The 17,028-nt window shown below is 49.1% G+C and overlaps 1 protein-coding gene across 1 annotated transcript in view; it reads right to left on the bottom strand.

Moving 5' to 3' along the window:
• Positions 1-4,345: 4,345 nt before the first annotated feature.
• Positions 4,346-17,028, bottom strand: part of TFR2 (transferrin receptor 2) — a 19,933-nt gene continuing 7,250 nt past the window's right edge. Inside the window, exons 4-18 of the mRNA XM_006896463.1 lie at positions 12,573-12,713; positions 12,378-12,489; positions 12,144-12,266; positions 11,677-11,793; positions 11,438-11,577; positions 10,943-11,106; positions 10,056-10,175; positions 9,612-9,694; positions 9,466-9,529; positions 9,304-9,371; positions 9,144-9,220; positions 8,971-9,055; positions 8,652-8,879; positions 8,145-8,285; positions 4,346-4,606 (exon numbers count right to left, since the gene is read on the bottom strand). Coding sequence (XP_006896525.1) covers positions 4,346-4,606; positions 8,145-8,285; positions 8,652-8,879; positions 8,971-9,055; positions 9,144-9,220; positions 9,304-9,371; positions 9,466-9,529; positions 9,612-9,694; positions 10,056-10,175; positions 10,943-11,106; positions 11,438-11,577; positions 11,677-11,793; positions 12,144-12,266; positions 12,378-12,489; positions 12,573-12,713 — 1,924 coding nt within the window. The remainder of the gene's footprint in view (positions 4,607-8,144; positions 8,286-8,651; positions 8,880-8,970; positions 9,056-9,143; positions 9,221-9,303; positions 9,372-9,465; positions 9,530-9,611; positions 9,695-10,055; positions 10,176-10,942; positions 11,107-11,437; positions 11,578-11,676; positions 11,794-12,143; positions 12,267-12,377; positions 12,490-12,572; positions 12,714-17,028) is intronic.

Here is a 17,028-nt window from a genome sequence, read left to right as displayed (position 1 = left end):
TTAATAGCTCTATTCTAGAGGAGATTGCATCAGGGTGATATCCTCTCTCCATACCTATTCAATCTGTACGCCGAGCAAGTTGTTCAGGAAGCTGGGCTCTATGAGGAAGAATGTGGAATCAGGATTTGAAGAAGACACATAAATAATCTGCATTGTGCACTTGCTGAAAGTGAGTTAAAGTGCTTACTGCAAAAGATCGAAGGATATAACTTTCAATATTATTTATATCTCATCAAGAAAACAAAAATTCTCACCATTGAATCGCTAGGCAACATTATGATAGGTAAAGATTAAAACTGTCAACAACTTCATCTTACTTGGACCCACAAACACTCTTGGTGCCATGGGTCAGAAGATCCGGAGATATATTGCATTGGAAAGATCTGTAGTCAGGGAGCTCCAAGTTATTTGGTTTTTATTCCATCCTCAAAGCAAGGCATACAGCACCTTCACATCCATTTTTAAGTCTAATCTCTTACCTCTGCTTCTATCATCTCATTTCCTTTATCCCCTATTTTGACCCCTCAGATGAAATTGCCCTCCTTCCAGAAAATCCTGGATAATCTCTTTATCTCAAAATCCCCAATCACATCTGCAGAGTCCTTTTTGTCGTATAAAATTAGAAACTCACAGGCTGTAGGAATCTCTATTTGGACCTCTTTTGGGGGGGCCATTATCCTGTTCACAAAAAGCATGTGGATAAGATAAAGGAGAGATAAAAAAATCACATTAGGAAATTTCTTCTGGGTTCTAGGTCATGGAACAAAATAATTGAGATTCTAGATCCTGGTATAGGTTTGGGAAGCTAAGGAAATGCATTTCACTCTGGAACCAAAAGGCTGGAGCAGCTCAGGTCTTAAGGCTAAGAAGCCTTTGTTTCCCAGTGATCTGAGGAGCTGGATAAAACTTTTTTTTTTTTTTTAAAAACCCCTTTTAACTTTTTATTATTAATTAAGTAGGTTTTCTTTTTTTTTCTATAATTATATTTTATTAATTTTCATAAACATTTACAGAGATTTTGGGCTTCCACTCATTCATTGTTGCACTATTCTCTCTACCCTCCTCCCAGTTTGTTCTTGTCCAAATGCCACAGTGCTTGTCAAAGCCAGTTCTGATTAATCTTCTTTGTCAGTGTATCCTTTGCCATTCCCTATCACTCCTCCCTGAGAGAGACTTCACCCTGAGTCATAAGGAAAAGGGGATGGCGTATTCTCTTAGCTACTTCCTGCTGAAAAGGGACGCTGTGGGTTTCAGGGTGAAGATCTTCTCTCACTACTCTAAAGGGCCCCTTTGGCAGTAGGAAACACATAGACTATTATGGAGATTGATTTTGGAATTCAGATGCACTCTTATTGATTGTGCTTGGCTGTACATGTACATATCCTTCAAGATGTATCATGGGGGTGTTGCAACCTAGAAGACACAAATTTGACTAACAAGTTATAAGTACATGAGTCCAAAAATTATGGAAAAGTAAAATAAAAGATTCTTTCATTGTTTTACAAACCCTCCCCCAGGTCCCTCCACCATGCAGCCCTCGCTCTAGTCTCCTGTGATGACAGAAATACCCAGTTACATCTCTCTTTTAGACGGTTCTCTCCCTCCTCTGCTTCAGTGCAGTATACATTATTGAACCCATCTTACTCAGTGTCTCCCTAACCCCAAGGACAGTCCCATTCTACAACAGTGGCATCATGTAATATTTGTCCTTTTGTGACTGGGATATTTCACTCAGCATAATGTTCTCCAGAGTCAACCATTTTGAATAATATTGCATGAGTTCCTTGTTTTTTAATGCAGCATAGTATTCCATTGTGCGAATATACCACAGCTTCTCTAGCCATTCGTTTGTTGATGGGCACTTAGGTTGTTTCCAACTCCTTGCTATTGTGTACAAAGCTGCAATAAACATGGGTGTGCATATATCTGCTTGGATGTCAGCTATGGTCTCTTCAGGGTATATTCCCAGTAGTGGAATTGCTGGGTCAAATGGTATCTCTATTTGCAACTTTTTGAGAAAGCGCCATACTGCTTTCCACAGGGGTTGCACCATTTTACACTCCCACCAACAGTGAATCAGGGTTCCAGTTTCTCCACAACCTCGCCAGCATTTGTTGCTTGCTGTTCTGTTAAATTTTGCTATTTTGACTGGGGTGAAATGATATCTCATAGTTGTTTTAATTTGCATCTCTCTTAGGGCTAGGGATTTTGAGCATTTCTTCATGTGTTTGTTAGCCATCTGAATGTCGTCTTCGGTGAAGTGCCTGTTCATAAGGAGCTGGATAAAACTTTAAACCATCAATAGGGAGGGAGTAAGAGATGACCAAGTTGCCTGAGAGCTGAAGATTTATACTCCTGCCCCCGGAGTGAAAGTCAGGGTAGCAACCTCTGGAGACTGTGATTGAAGTAGAGTGGTAACAGCACCTCTTGTAATTCCCTACCCTCCTGTGACTCATACCTTGTGGTATCCACCTTCACTGGACAAAGATTGACCAGAGAGAGTTCGAGGAGGGCATCCAGACATCACCAGTCAGGATAATATAATGGTAATGGTTTTGTCACCATTTCTTTCTCAGGGGATTTTGTGCTCAGAGGGGGGACATGCACTTAGGGTTTAATGCCCTATAGCTTTCATATTGAAATGGTTAATAATTTTATTTTTTGTTGTGTCTTGTAAGTTAAATCCCATGGGCCAACGGGATGTGTGGAGGGTTCCTGCCAGCAACTCTGCCTTCACTGGGTCATAACTACCACCTTCTTTCCCCAGCTGAGCTCCAAACACAGGCTTGGGGAAAGTCAGGGTTGGGACTGGACACATGCTCTCTATCTTCCAAGCTGTGTGAAGGTTGTCACTCGCCTTGAAAGCATCTCTGTGTCCAAGGAAGCAAGACATTACATACAAATAAAAACACCATGGCAAGTTGAGAAGGGAGAAAGCAGAGGGCTTTGTTCTGCCTTTTGAACAAAGGGCCCTACCTTTTCATGTTACACTGGGCCTTACAAGCTGTGTAGGTGGCACTGGCCCCAGGAGAAGATTACAGAGCTAGGCTCCTGTCCATGGTGGTCTCCGGACAATGTTATTCCTTCTTGCCATGGCGTCGTTGCCTGGGACACATGGTGACCCCACGTCCAACAGAACATAATTTTGCCAAGTCTTGTGTCATCTTCATGATCCCTGGTATATTTGAGCCCAGTAGGTTTCTTTGTTGTTTTTTTGTTTTGTTTTGTTTTTCTTGTTGTGTACCATCAAATCGGATCCAGCTGGCACAGGAGGAGATTGCCTCTCCTTCGCCAGCAGAGCATCTGGTGGATATGAACCATGTGACTTTGGGATTTCAGTGCAGCTTCTTGCCATTAGGCCACCAGAGCTCCCTGAGCCCAGTTTTTAGGAATAAAAACAAACCAAACTTGCTATCATCAAGTCAGTTCTGACTCATGGTAACTCTATGTGGTAGAGACAAGCACCCCTATAGGGTTTTCTTGACTATAATATTCAAGGAAGTGACCCAGTAGGTCTTTTATCCCTGTGGCATCACTCGGTAGATTTGAACAGCCAACTTTTAGGTTAGTAGTTGAGGACAAATCATTGTACCACTCAATGACCTCTTTGGAGACTATCCACTGCCTTCTAGTTGATTCTCGCCCATAGTGACCTTCTGTCAGGTTTCCGAGGTGGAGACTGCCCATCTTTCTCCTGCAGACCAGGTGTGGGATTCAAACCACTCACCTTACTGTTAACGGTCTGATGCGTTATGCACTAACTAAGCTTCCGTTATTTCCTCAGATAGCAGGGTTTCCCCTATGGAGACAGCATTTCCACTCACACCCTTCTGGCCAACCCCTCCTTCGGTATCCGGGGAGGGATGATTCGGAGAGGGGTGACTGGGTGAGGGTGAGGGTGGGGAAGAAGCATAAAGAGGCTTAGGCTTGACAGAATGTCTCCAGGTGGTTTATTGAAGTCCTAGCCCATGCTCCTAAGGCAGATCACTCAGTGACTATAAAATCAAGTAATCTCTTCTATGAGAGTTAGACGAGGCTTCAAAACCTGGGAAACCCTTCAAGAGGCATCTCAAAGTGTGGGGGACCTTGCTCCTGAAGAAACACATGGAGGCTGCTCACTGATCTGTTATGACAGTCACTTTCTAGAAGGCATTGCTCACCCAGTCTCAATAATGCAGCCAAAGTTGTGTGCGTGCCCACGTGCTGGGGTCTGAGCTGTGCTGGGGCAGGAAAGGGGAGTGAAAATCTCAGTAACGAGAGGTGGTATGTCACCCTGAAACCATTCAAAAAGGGAGACACCGTGCTCCCAAACAGGGGTAGGGCTATGTAGAACCCCTAAAGGGCCTCAGAAGTTGTTGTCAATGTTCCAGACATCCCCGCCCAGGGCATTGGCTGCCCCCTGCAGTGTCCAGGTGAGCAGGGCCAGCTGGCGACGGAAGCGGCTCTCCTGGAAGCCTAGGCTGGGTGCCGCCCCAGCGTCATCCTTTCGAAGCAGTCGTAGGTGGTCCAGCAGGGCACCAAGCGTGTGGTCTCCACGGCCCAGGAAGATGTGGCGGAACGGGGAGTCCGCCGGTGACACGTACTGGGACAGGAAGTAGAACTCCACCTGCACCAAGAACAGGATCAGATCAGGTGGGCTCTCTGTGCCACAGCAAAGGCCTGGACATCACCCACTGCTTGCCAGTGATTTCTAACCAAGGCTGGCACCTGGCATCAGGTGCAGGCAAGTCACAAAATATGTGTCAAAACAGAACTCTGTCCTATAAGGTCTTCACTTAGTGGAGTCCCTGGGTAATGCAAGTGGCTAATGGTCAAGGATGCTAACCGTAGAGGTTGGAGGTTCAAGACTACAGAAGCACAGCAGAAGTAAGGACTGGAGATCTACTTTAAAGGGGGGGGAGAATCAGCCACTAACCCCCCTAAGAAGCACAGTTTTACTTTGGGGTCTCCATGAACGGGAATCAGCTCTAAGAAAACTAGTTATTGGTTTTATGCACTTACATTATTGAGGAGTTTCCCTAAGCTCCCCCTTCCTTTTGGTTACCCAATCACAAGATGACTATTTTGTGATGTCACCAGTATCTGGGCAGAATGCACCCTCCTGTTTTCAGCCTATCCCTTTCTATCTCCAGAACTTCCATGCTCACACATGGGGCTCCCCAGGCTTCCTTCTTCAGTCATTCACTTCCCTGTCAAAAGCCTCAAGGAATCATCTACTGTCCTCCTCTTCCTCCTCTGGATAACCACTCCTCTGCAGTCCAGTCACCTGCCTCATTTCTTCCTCTCTGGAACCCAGAGTCAAAGGTCAAGAGTTCCACCACCATCTGATTCCCATGCTATTCTGTCTCTCCTCAGAGGCCTCCCTTCTGGGCCAGATCTCCTACCAGGTTTCTGGCAGCCTCTCTGGCTCCTTTTGCTCTCCCCTGTGGCCCGTCTCAGAGTTGGACTGCCACCCTTTCCTCCTCTCATTACCTACAGTCCTGTGGTTTTTTCAAACCTGACTGAATATTTGAATGACCTGCAAATATTTATAGATGCTCAATGCTTGGGCAACACCCCAACAGACTTGGGCTCTCCGGGAGCGGTGTCACACATTCACGTTGTAGACTTTGGGATTTTAATGCTACTCCGGCCTCATCCATCCTTCTGCCTTTAACTCTGATTTCTGGAGGGAACAGTTCCCAAGTCTACTCACTGAATCATCCACTTAAGTCCTGTCTTTCACTAGCATCTGTCACTCAGCCCACCCAATGGCGGCTGAATCTGACCCTAACCTCTCAGCACGTTTGTGGCAATCCCCTGAGTCTGTCTCATCCCACTTGTCCTCTGAGTCCCATGATCTCCCCAGCTTTCAGCCTCATTACCTTGCTGTCCCAACCCTAAACATCCACACTTCTGCCCCTGGCATTTAGGTATGTCAGCAGGTGATTCCTAACTTAGTTTTTGCCTCCTGCCCTCTTCTCATGCATGGGCTCAGCTCCAGTTCTGCTGTCCACACCCTGCTCCCCAGGAACACCAGGCCTATTTTACCACCACACCCTTATCTGAGGCCTTTTTCTTTCAGAATATTCTCCTTTCTCCACGCCAACCCAAGTTCTGTCTGTTCCTCAAGGTCCAGTACCGTCAAGTCAAATTTCAACTTGTAACAACCCTGTAGTGGAAGGCAGAACCGTCCCCTAGAGTTCCACGGTTATAGTCTTCACAAAAGCATCCTTCTCCCACAGAATAGCTGAAAGGTTTAAAGTGCCACCTCCTTCGTTAGGAAGAAACTGCTCAGCTTGGTAAGAGACTACCCGTTCTTCTAAGTCTAAGCTAAGGGTTAGCAAACAAGGCTACACATAAACCTTCCATAAAGTGGAAGCAGGCTGCCACATCTTTCTCCTGGGGTGTAGCTGGTGGGTTCAAACTGTTTACCTTTTAGTTAGCAGTCAAAAACTTTCACCACTTGGTCACCAGGCTCCTCTTTTTTTCTTTTAACATTTTTTTTTTTTAGTTTTATTATTTTTTGTGTGTACCGTCAAATCAGATCTGACTGGTACAGGAGATTGTTCCTCCTTCTCCAGCAGATTATCTGGTGGATTTGAACTGTGCACCTCTGGGATTGCAGTATGCCTTCTTGCCACTAGGCCACCAAAGCTCACTTTTTTTTTTTTGATGGAACAGATAATAAATATTTGAAGCTTTACAGGACATGCCGTTTTGCAACTTGGCCTCTGCAGCACTAAATCATTCATAGACAATATGTAAACCAGTGAACACGGGCTTGCTTTACAACAGGATTTAGTTTACAAAGACCTGTTGGTGGGTTGAATTTTGCCTGTATGCTGCTAGTCTGCCAAGCCCTGGTCTAGAGCCATAGTTCCTGGGTCTGGTCCAGCACCGTCCACACAGGTGGTGACTTTTAGTCCTTTGAATGGGAGCAACTGCTAGACGGTGAGGGGGAGAGGGAGTAATTTTGTGTTCCTGGGGTTACACAGCAGAGGCTAAAGCAAAGTCTGTGAATGAGAATAAAGCATGCCCAATCCCTTCTCTCACCCAGGGGTCACACAGAGCTCAGTGGAGGCAGCAAAGGAAAAAGAGATTAGAAAGGAGGAGAGGAAGAGGAGTCTGAGGGTGACGATTGAGAACAGGAGAAAGAAGCAAGAGAGACAGATCTGTAAACAGAAAGGAGGCACTGAGCCACAATTAGGGAGAACAGGCAGAAGCATAAACAGGATAAGGCAAGAGAGAAAGAAGAGGACATGAGTCGGCCCGGATCAGACACACTTGCTCTGAAAACTCTGTGTGTGTGTGTGTGTGTGTGTGTGTGTGTGTGTGTGTGATTTACTATGTACACCCTGGGTACCCTGCATCCTGCATGTATTTATAGGGTGCGCTGTACTTCAAGTGACCTCTATACTCACTGAGGCCGATTCTACTTACAATCACTTTGCACCACAGACATTTTCTCATGTCCACAGCCCCTCTAACCCATTTTCCAAGGTTAAAGAGTTGAAAGGGTGATTCACAGGGTGAGAAAGTGAAAGAAAAGGTGGACATGGAGATAGGAAGGGGACTGTAAAGTACTCCAAATTAAAGGAGATCGGTGAAGGAATAATTTCAGATGATACCTCCGGCAGCCTGTCTGGGTTTCGTCCATCTTTCAATCAGAGAGAAGAAAAATTCTCCTTTAGCTCTTTGTACGTTGTGCCTTTTTGACTGTCTGGGCTGTTGAATACACGTTTTCCTTATCCAAGAGTGAGAGGTGTATATGATGTATATGTATATATGTGTGTGATCTTTATATGTATGTGTGTGGTCCCAGTTTTGCCACGCGTTAAGTGGCTGACTGTGTCTAAGAATATGTCCCTTCTTCAGCTCCCTTACTTTGAGGGTCCTGCCCCTATGGTTGTGAAAGTTCTAGTCCAAAAGCATTGGGTCTAGGACTGGGGCCGCCCTGAGGGCAGGGATCTGCAAGTCCTTAGCACCTCTTGGAAAGAAGTCTCAGAATCTAAGAAACAGTGAGGAGAGGGCAGAGCAAGGATAGGCTTTTGGAAGTGGGGATCCCCCCTGGCACCAAGCACAGATGGACAAGCACTTAAGGGCAGGGGCACGGCTGGGGGCGGGGCCTGGCAGGGGCAGGGGCGCAGGGGGCGGGGCCTCACCCGCATGATGCGCACGTTGTACATGCGCATCAGCCTTTCGTCGCTCTCCTCCGAGCTGTAGATCTCCTTCCGCAACTTCTCTGCTGCTCGGATGTAGTCCCCCCGCGCGGAGTACACCCACTGGAGCGTCAGCCCGCGGGCCTGAGGGTGGAGGCGCGGGCTGGGGCAGGCAGCCAGGGGCTGGCGGAGGCAGGCCAGGACCCCGGGCTGGGGGTGAGGGTATCCCGATGCTGGGGAATGGGGCTGGGATCCTGGGCCTGGCAGGGGGTGGCAGGGCAGGGAGGCAGAGTGCTGGAGATGGAGTGAGGAAATAGGTGCTGTAGGGACGGGGAGGACAGATCCTGGGGCCTGAGAGGTCACTTGATAGGTCCTGGGGGTTTAGATGCTTGGAGGCTGGATAAAGGGGCCCACGACTCTGGGGATTAAAAGGAGGAGGGCCAGACCCCGTGGCCTAGGCAGCACCCACCCCCACCCCCGGAGGCGGGGAGCAGTGTTGGCATCTTGGACCTTGAGGTCCCCAGAGAACTCGCTGAGGCTGCCGATGTGCCTGAGGACGACGTCCCCGTAGCAGCCGAAGTCTAGGGGCAGCAGGTGATCGTGGCTGAGCCGGATGAGAAGCTGCCCCGCGAGCAGGGCCACGGCCCGGGCCACAGCGGGCAGGCGGCCTCGCAGCGCCGCGTGCAGGTTCTCATACGTGTCCTCCTTCGTGTGCAGGAACGGATAGGCCTGGTCATCCTGCGGGGGACAGGGCCGCGGCTGGACGGGGTGGGGACGTGGATACGGGGCCGAGAGACCAGTGTCCGCGAACAGGGTCGGGGAGGCTCACCTCGGTGAAGGAAAACTCCACCGCGGGGACCCCCGCGAAGGCGGTGAAGGAGTAGGCACTGCTGTCCATGGGCAGCGGCCGGATCCTGAGGGCAAGCAGGTTAGAGGGGCCAGTGGGTGGGCTTCGGCGCACCTCAGACATCCCCCCCTTCAGCCTCGCCCACCCCCACTTACACCTCAGCATCCCAGCTGGGGTTGGTGAACACCACCTGCTCATACAGCGTCTGTCCACTGTGGTTAGGGGAGTCCACCTGGGAGCAGGGCAGGGCCACAGGTAAACCTCGGCCCCCACCAGACACCTTCCTCCCACAGCCTCCCTTGCCCGCCCCCTTGCCTGCTTTAGAATATTCTCTATTAGGTTGATCAGAAGAGGACTGGTCTTGGCATGGAATTTGTCATCCCCTGAAGAGAGGGAGAAACAAACCAGGCTCAGGGTACAGCCCCCGCGGATAGGAGTGGGCAAAGGTCCCTGCGTGGTGGCACTGCCCCAGCTCACCCAGCACTGCATTGTCCAGGCTCACATAAACGACAGCTTTGAGGTGCAGCACGCTGAGGTAGCCCTGTGGGGAGGGGAGTAGAGTAAGACTCCCCCTCATGCCTTGCTCTCCCACTCAACTCCCCTGCCCAGGACCCCTCCGTCACCTCCAGCCACTCCATGGAGCCCACGCTCCCAAAGTCGCCTCCATCCCAGCTAATGAAGAGAAGACTTCTTCGGGGCCTGAACCCTGGGGTCACAGGGAAGAAAGAGGATGAGCTTAACTGGGGCCAAGCAGTTGTGCCCCCTTAGTCCTCCCTTTGTCCTAATCTTCTGGGGTTCCTCCTGAACTGCTGATCTTTTGGTTAGCAGCCAAATGCTTTAATTTGTGCCACTGGGGTTCTGCTTAATTTTCACTCAGACCAATGGAATACTATTACTTTCATGTTTAGACGAGGGAACAGAGGAAGTGGCTTATCCAGGGTCACAGCAAGAACACTGGGGAGCCCAGGTTCAAGGCCCACCCTGTAGCTTGGGTTCCTAACTGTCTCTGCCTCAGTCCTGGCTCTGGCCACAGCCCCACCTCTGCCCAGCCCAGGCCCTGACCTTACCATTGCTCACCATGGAGGAAACGGTCCGTACCAGTTCCAGCAGTATGGCAGTTCCCACAGCCGACTTGGCTGCTCCTGGGCCCCATGCATCCCTCTGGGCCCCGATGACAACATAGTGATCTAGGGCAGGGGAGGGTTGGGACCCACTTCTTACATTGGTAATACTCAAAGGTTTCTCCCTCCGCTTGTGTTTCCAATCCTCCTGGCCCTCCACCGGCTCCATAACTCTGCCCCTAACATCTCTCTACAACCCTGGCCTTGCATGGGGTTCCCCTCTTCTTGGTCCTCCCTAGACTGCTTATTCTAGCAGTAAGATGCTTAAAGTCATTCCCTCTCTGGTCAGCTATGTCCCATTGGTCCCCTGGTTCTGGCATATTTTATGTCCCTCCCCACCCCAGCCTCCAGCAGCATCTCAGACTCCTCACAGCACCCCCCAGCCCCCAGCCACGCCCCTCCCTCACCACGCATGGATCCCTCACTCTCCTTGAAGAGCTGTTCCCATCAACCTACTCTCCTGCACAAGGACCTTCATTTCCACACCGTTAGCTGGTGGTGCTTGAAAGGATAATTGATATCCAGTCTGACCTCCTGTCAGGCTTTGCTGGGACACCATCCAGCTAATGCTTGTTCCCCTCTAGTGTTGGGAGTGCCCACTTCTCTACAAGTAGACTGCCCATCTCATTCCACCTGAGGACAGGGTGGACTGCGAGGTGGACTGCGAGGGCTCCCATCTGCCCCACTACCAATTTCAGTGTTCCTCCCTACTAGCCTGTGCTCTCCTCCTCTCCTCTCCCCTGTGCCCCTCCTGTCCTTCCCCAGCCTCCTGCATGGCCCTATTATGTATCCTTGCCAACACACTGTGGGGGCTGCAGGACAAGGGGGCACACCTGGTTCAGAGCGGCCCTCAATGCAGCCAAATATGTTGCTAATGGGGGTGGAGACCCTGCGATTGTTGACGCTTAGGTGCAGGCCTGGCCCTGGTCCCAGACGATAAAGGGGCCCTGAGAAGTGCTCCTTCCATTCCTGAGGGGCCTCAGGACCTTCAAGTTTCCTGGAAAGGAATGGGAAAGGATCCAGAGTAGCAGAGAGACCTGGGCCACTGAAGGGTTCGAAGCCCCCCTCTACTCTTTCTGTCACTTCTGTACCCTGGTTGGGGAAATCGTGCAGCCAGGCATACGGGTTGCATCCAATCAAATGTTGAGAAGTGCGGCCTGTGGCTGAAATCCAACTAGGGGGTTCCCCTCTCCAAACTGTGGGCCCTAAACAAGGTTGTGCCCACCAGTGGGAAAGTCTCCTTTTCCTAATCCCCCCAGAGCCACCCTATGGGCTGTTTGAAGCCTCCCTCTCCACCCTACCTCTCCTGGGCCCTGGGCACCCCTCACCTCAGCAGGATAGAGGCAATGTCGGCACTGATGGGCTGAGCTGGGATTTGGGGGAGACCAGAGGACTGGACTGGAGGAAACTGAGTTTGATTGAAGGAGGGGAAGCCAGGTGTGTAGGGGTCCCCAGTTCCCAAATGCACCTGTAGGCAGAATGGTGCCCACGTTGAAGCTGTGTGGAGGGTGGTGGCAGGTTAACCCTGCCCAAGGCAAAGGGTGCCATCCAGGGTCCCCAGACTCACATGTCCATACACAGCCCGGTGGCTGGGCAGGCCCAGCTTATGTGTATCCTGGGAGAAGTCCGCTGGGTCAGGGTATATGAGGACCCCTCGAGCCCCGATGTTCTGGGCATTGGCCACCTGGGGAAGAGAGGTGGCTATAGAATTCCTCCAAAGGAATTAGATTTGCCAGGGTAGGAAAAAAGAATAAAAGTGGGAAGATTTTGTTTTGAAGAGGCTGTGAAAACCCGTTAGAGGGCCTCTCCACCTTCCTGGAGCGCCTTGACAGATCTCAGTTCTCAAAAAACAAACACACACAGAGTTGCCCGAAGTTTTGTTCCCCACACCCCACCTGCCTCCCAGAACCTCCTGATTTTGTCTTAAAATCAATCCGCTTAGTGCCTCCCTTTCTCCCTCCATCATCCTTCTGGATGCTCCCCATTGGGTTAAACCCTCCCGCTGTGCAGCATCCCACATCCGGGGACCCTCACCTTCTGGGCAAAGCTGATCAACCCCACGCGCACCAGCAGGAGGCGCCCCGCCGGCTCCACACCCCTGGTTCGCAGGTCCTGCAGGTCCTCCGGCCGCCCGTAGTGGGCGTACACCAGCTCTCCCTGGGGGTGAGGGGGTGGCTGAGGCAGCCCCCTGCACCTCCTTTCTTACAACCCAAAAGAGGGACGTGGGGTGGAGAGAGCGCTGGGGGTTGGGGGCGGGGGAGTGCTCACCGTGGTGTTGCCGGTGCCGCTGTAGGGACAGTAGACATCCGGGTCCTCCAGCGGCAACTGCTCCCCGATCCGTCCACTCGCATCGACCCAGTGCAGGGTGTTGGGGTGATCCCTGGGGAGCAGGGGTGGTATGCACCCACCCTGCCCCCCCACATCGAGCATCCCTGCTCCGCTCCCCCACCTCCCAGCACTCACGGGTCCGGGAACTGCAGCCCCACGTAGTGAGTGTCGGTCCACACGTGGTCCAGCTTCTGGCGGGAGAACTCCGTGCGCACGTCCTGGGCCAGGGCAGCCATGCCCGGGGAGCCGGCTGCTCGCTGCTGAGAGCTGGTTTGCCTGGATGAGGAGAGGGGGGGCTTGGGCAGGGCTGGAGGCTGGGTGGGGGGGCGTGAAGGGGATAGGACTTCTGAAAGCCCAGAGGAGAGAGAGAGGGTAAGGAGGAACACCCAAGAGGGAGGTGGTCCCGGGCCTTGGGTAGTGAATTAGGTGCCCTGTAAGTGACCTTGTGACCAGAGCTGAACTTTGCCCTAAGCCACACCATCCTTGCCATCTCTGATAAGCTCGAGCCCATCATTAGTCACTGTGTCAGTCTTTGTATTTGAGTCTTCCTCTCTTTCCCTGACCCTCCACCATTCAGTCCTTTGGAGAGGTCTCTGACAGCAGACATTCCAAATGCAATTAGTCTTTTAATTTCTTGGCTGCTAGTACCAATGATACACAATGACCAAGTGGGAATTATACCAAAGATGGCTGTTGTTGTTATGTGCTGTCGAGTCGCCTGCAACTCATAGCGACCCTATGTACAACAGCCTTAAACCTTGCTCTATCCTGTGCCAATCTTACTCTCTGACACACCTATCCCCTTTTCCCCAGTCACTGAATGAGGCCCTCCTCATAGAGGGCCTTCCTCTCCTGTGCTGTCCCTCCACTCTCCCAAGCATGACATCCCTCTCCAAAGACTGGTCCCTCCTTGCAACATGTCCAAGTATGTCAGACGAAGCTTCGGAATTTTTGCCTCCAAGGAGCAGCCTGGTTTAACCCTCTCTAGGATGAACCTGTTCGTTTTCTTAGCAGTCCATGGTATATTCAATACTCTTCTCCAATACCACAGCTCAAGAGATGGCTAATATAAGAAAATCAATCAATATAATGTACCATATTAGTAGAACAAAGGATAAGAACTACATGATTATCCTAATAAAAGTGGAAAAGACATTTAGCAAACCCAACACTTTCATGAGGAAAATACCAAACTAGGAAAAGAAAGGGAATTCTTCAATATGATAAAGGGAATTTAGGAAAAACCCATAGCTAATATCATACATGTGGCACTCTAGGACAATATTCAATCTCTCCTGGCATTTATCTTGTTCTTTTCTTCTTCCTCTATCTTTGTAAAGATCTTTTGCATTCTTCATGGATGATATTCTTGATATCCTCCCACAGCTCATCTGGTTTTCACTCATTACTATTCAAGGCCTCTAACCTGTTCCTAAGATGATCTTTAAATTCTGGAGGGACAGTCAAGGTCAAACCTTAGTTCTTGTGGATTTTCTCTTTTTGTTTTATTTTATTTTATTTTATTTTTTTATGTGTGTACCATCAAATTGGATCTGACTGGTACAGGAGGCGATTGTTCCTCCTTCTTCAGCAGAGCATCTGGTGGATTTGAACTGCGCACCTCTGGGATTGCAGTGCAGTTTCCTGCCACTAGGCCACCAGAGCGTGCCTGGATTTTCTCTTTTTAGCTTCAGTTTGTACTTGTGTTTGATGTAATTGATGATCTATTTCACAATCAGTACCTGGTCTAATTTTCACAGCTGATTTTGATCTTTTCCAACAATTTCCCCCACATATGTACTCAATTTGATACCTCTGTAGGCTATGAGGTGAAGTCCATGTGTATAGTTGCCATTTGTGTTTCTTGTAGAAATCATTGATTGTACAGAATTCTATCATTCTGTCTCCGGCCTCATTTCTATCACCAATTTCATGTTTCTCCCACTACCAATCCTTCTTCCCTATTGCCCACTTTTGCGTTCCAGTCACTCATTATTACTAATGGATCTTGATTGCAAGATCCTGCCCCTCTCAAAACTGAACCCAAAGCAAAAGTGTTAAGAGTTCAAGAAGGAAGTCCCGGAGGGCATCCATAGTCACAAGAAAGGAAGACGTCAGTTCACCTACTTTCCAGCAGCCTAAGACACTGAGACTTTTGACAGCTGCGCAAACATCCCCAGGAGAACACCTCCAGGAGAAACCAGTTTGAGCACGATGCCATCATCCAGTTCCCCTTGACCACTGAGTCAGCCATGAAGATAGAAGATAACACACTTGTGTGTGTTTGTGGATGTCAAGGTCAGCAAACAAACAAGCTGAGGAAATTCTGTGACATTGATGGTGGCCAACGCCAACACCGTGATCAGACCTGATAGAAGAAGGTATGTTGGACTTGCCTTCTTGAAGGCATATGCTTGACTATGTTGATTCAAAATTGGGACAATCTAAACTAGTTCAGAGCTGTTGTAGAGGGGGTCACTGTGAGTCGCAAGTGACTTGATGACACATAACAACAACAAACTCGGTCCTGTAGACCTGAGATGGTGGCCCTAACAGCAAGAAGCTGTGCTGCAATCCCAAAGGCACGAGCTTTGAGTCCACCAGCTGCTCCATGGGAGAAGGATGGACAATCTCATTCTGTTGGGTTAAACTACCTCTGAAAACCCACCAGAGGGTCAGCTATGGGTTGGTTTTGACTCAATGATACACAACAGGGTCGACAACAACAACAACAACAAACTGAGTCCAGCTGGGTAATTCTCAACCGAAAAATTTTTTTTGCCAAAAATATTTTAAAAAATATTAATATCAGGGGAGCTCTGGTGGCCTAGTAGCAAGAAGCTGCAACTACAATCCCAGAGGTGCACGGTTCGAATCCACCAGATGCTCTGCCGGGGAAGGAGGGGCAATCTCCTCCTGTACCAGTCAGATCTGATTTGACGGTACACGCACACAAAAATTTAAAAAAAAATTAATATCTAGATTATGTAAAGAACTTCTACAACCAAACCACAGCAAAAACAATGCGATTTAAAAATTGGCAAAGGACTTGAATGGATATTTCTCCAAAGAAAATATATAACCAACCAGTAAGCACATGAAAAGAGAATCAGCATAATGAATCACTCAAAACACATTGCCAGCGTGTTGGAACTGACTCATAGCTGACCCTTCAGTGGCTTTACAGGAAGCTGTAAATCAAATGGGAGGAGATTGTCCCTCTTCTTCTGTGGAGCCACCAGTGGATTCAAACCACCTCTCCTTTGGGTTAGCAGCACAACTCCCTACAGATGGTGCCACCACAGCTCCCTTCGTTAGTCACTGTTGTTGTGGTTAAGTGCTGTTGAGGCGAGTATGACTCATAGTGACCCTGTGAACAATAGATCTGAACTCTGCCCTGTCCTACATCATCCTGATTATCCTCCACACATTTGTGTCTATTGCCACAGACACTGGATCCATTCATCTTGTTGAGGGTCTTTTCCAGTGATGATGTCTCTTACCACGGACTGTCATTGTTGTTAAGTGCTGTCAAGTATGAACCACAGAGACCCTGTGAACAACAGATCTAAACCATGTACGCTCCTGCGCCATCCTTATCATCTCGATACACTTGATCCCTTAGCAGCAGCTGCTCTGTCAATCACTCTCACTTGAGGGTCTTCTCCTTTGCTGACCCTCAACCTTTTCAAGCATGATGTCTTTTATTTCATGGATTAGCCTCTCCTAACAACATACCCAAAGTGTGAGAGATGAAGCTTCACCATCTTTGCCACTACGGGGTACTTTGACAGCACTGTCTCCAAGACCTATCTATCTGTCATTTTGGTAGTCAATGGGACACTCAGCACTCTTCTCCAACTCCACATCCCAAAGACATCAATCCTTATTCATTGTCCAGTTCTCAGCTGCATCGCAGGTGATTAGAAAGACCATGGCTTTAATTGGGTGCACCTTACTTTAAACTGACACTATTACTCTCCAATACTTTGCAGAGGTGCCTGACAGCAGGCTTTCCCAGTACACTATGTCTTTTGGTTTCTTTTGATTTGTCTTTTGACTGCTGGTACCAAGGATGTTGACTGTGGATCCAAACAAGATGAAATCATGAACAAAGTCAATCTTTCCTCCATCTATCATAATGTTGTTTATTGGTCCAATGGTGAGGATCTTTCTTGATGTTGAAATGTAATCCATATTGCAGGCTGTAGTCTTTGGTCATCTCCAACAAGTGCTTCAAGTCTTCCTCACTTTCAGCAAACAAGACTGTGTCATCTGCATAATGAAGGCTGTAGATGGGCCTTTCTCTGACCCTAATACCACATCCTTCTTCATAAAGTGCAGCTTCTAGAAAGTTTTGCTCAGCATACATTTTAAAACAGTATGGAAAAAAGATTCAGCCCTGTTGCATGCCTTTCCTGATGTTAAACCATGCGATGTTCCCTTGTTCTGTTTGAAAAGCTTCTTGGTCTAGGTATAGGTTTCCTATGTGGTTGTTATGTGCCTTCGAGTTGCTTGTGACTCTATGTACAACAGCCCTAAACTCTGCTCTGTCCTGTGCCAATCGCACTGTCTCCGACACTCCCATCCC

This window comes from Elephantulus edwardii, unplaced genomic scaffold (assembly GCF_000299155.1).
Source record: "Elephantulus edwardii isolate Elephantulus edwardi_28Jun2011 unplaced genomic scaffold, EleEdw1.0 scaffold00186, whole genome shotgun sequence".
Classification (NCBI taxonomy): Eukaryota; Metazoa; Chordata; class Mammalia; order Macroscelidea; family Macroscelididae; genus Elephantulus; species Elephantulus edwardii.
Note: the sequence above shows the minus strand (reverse complement) of the source record. Positions and strands in the feature narration are given on the sequence as shown.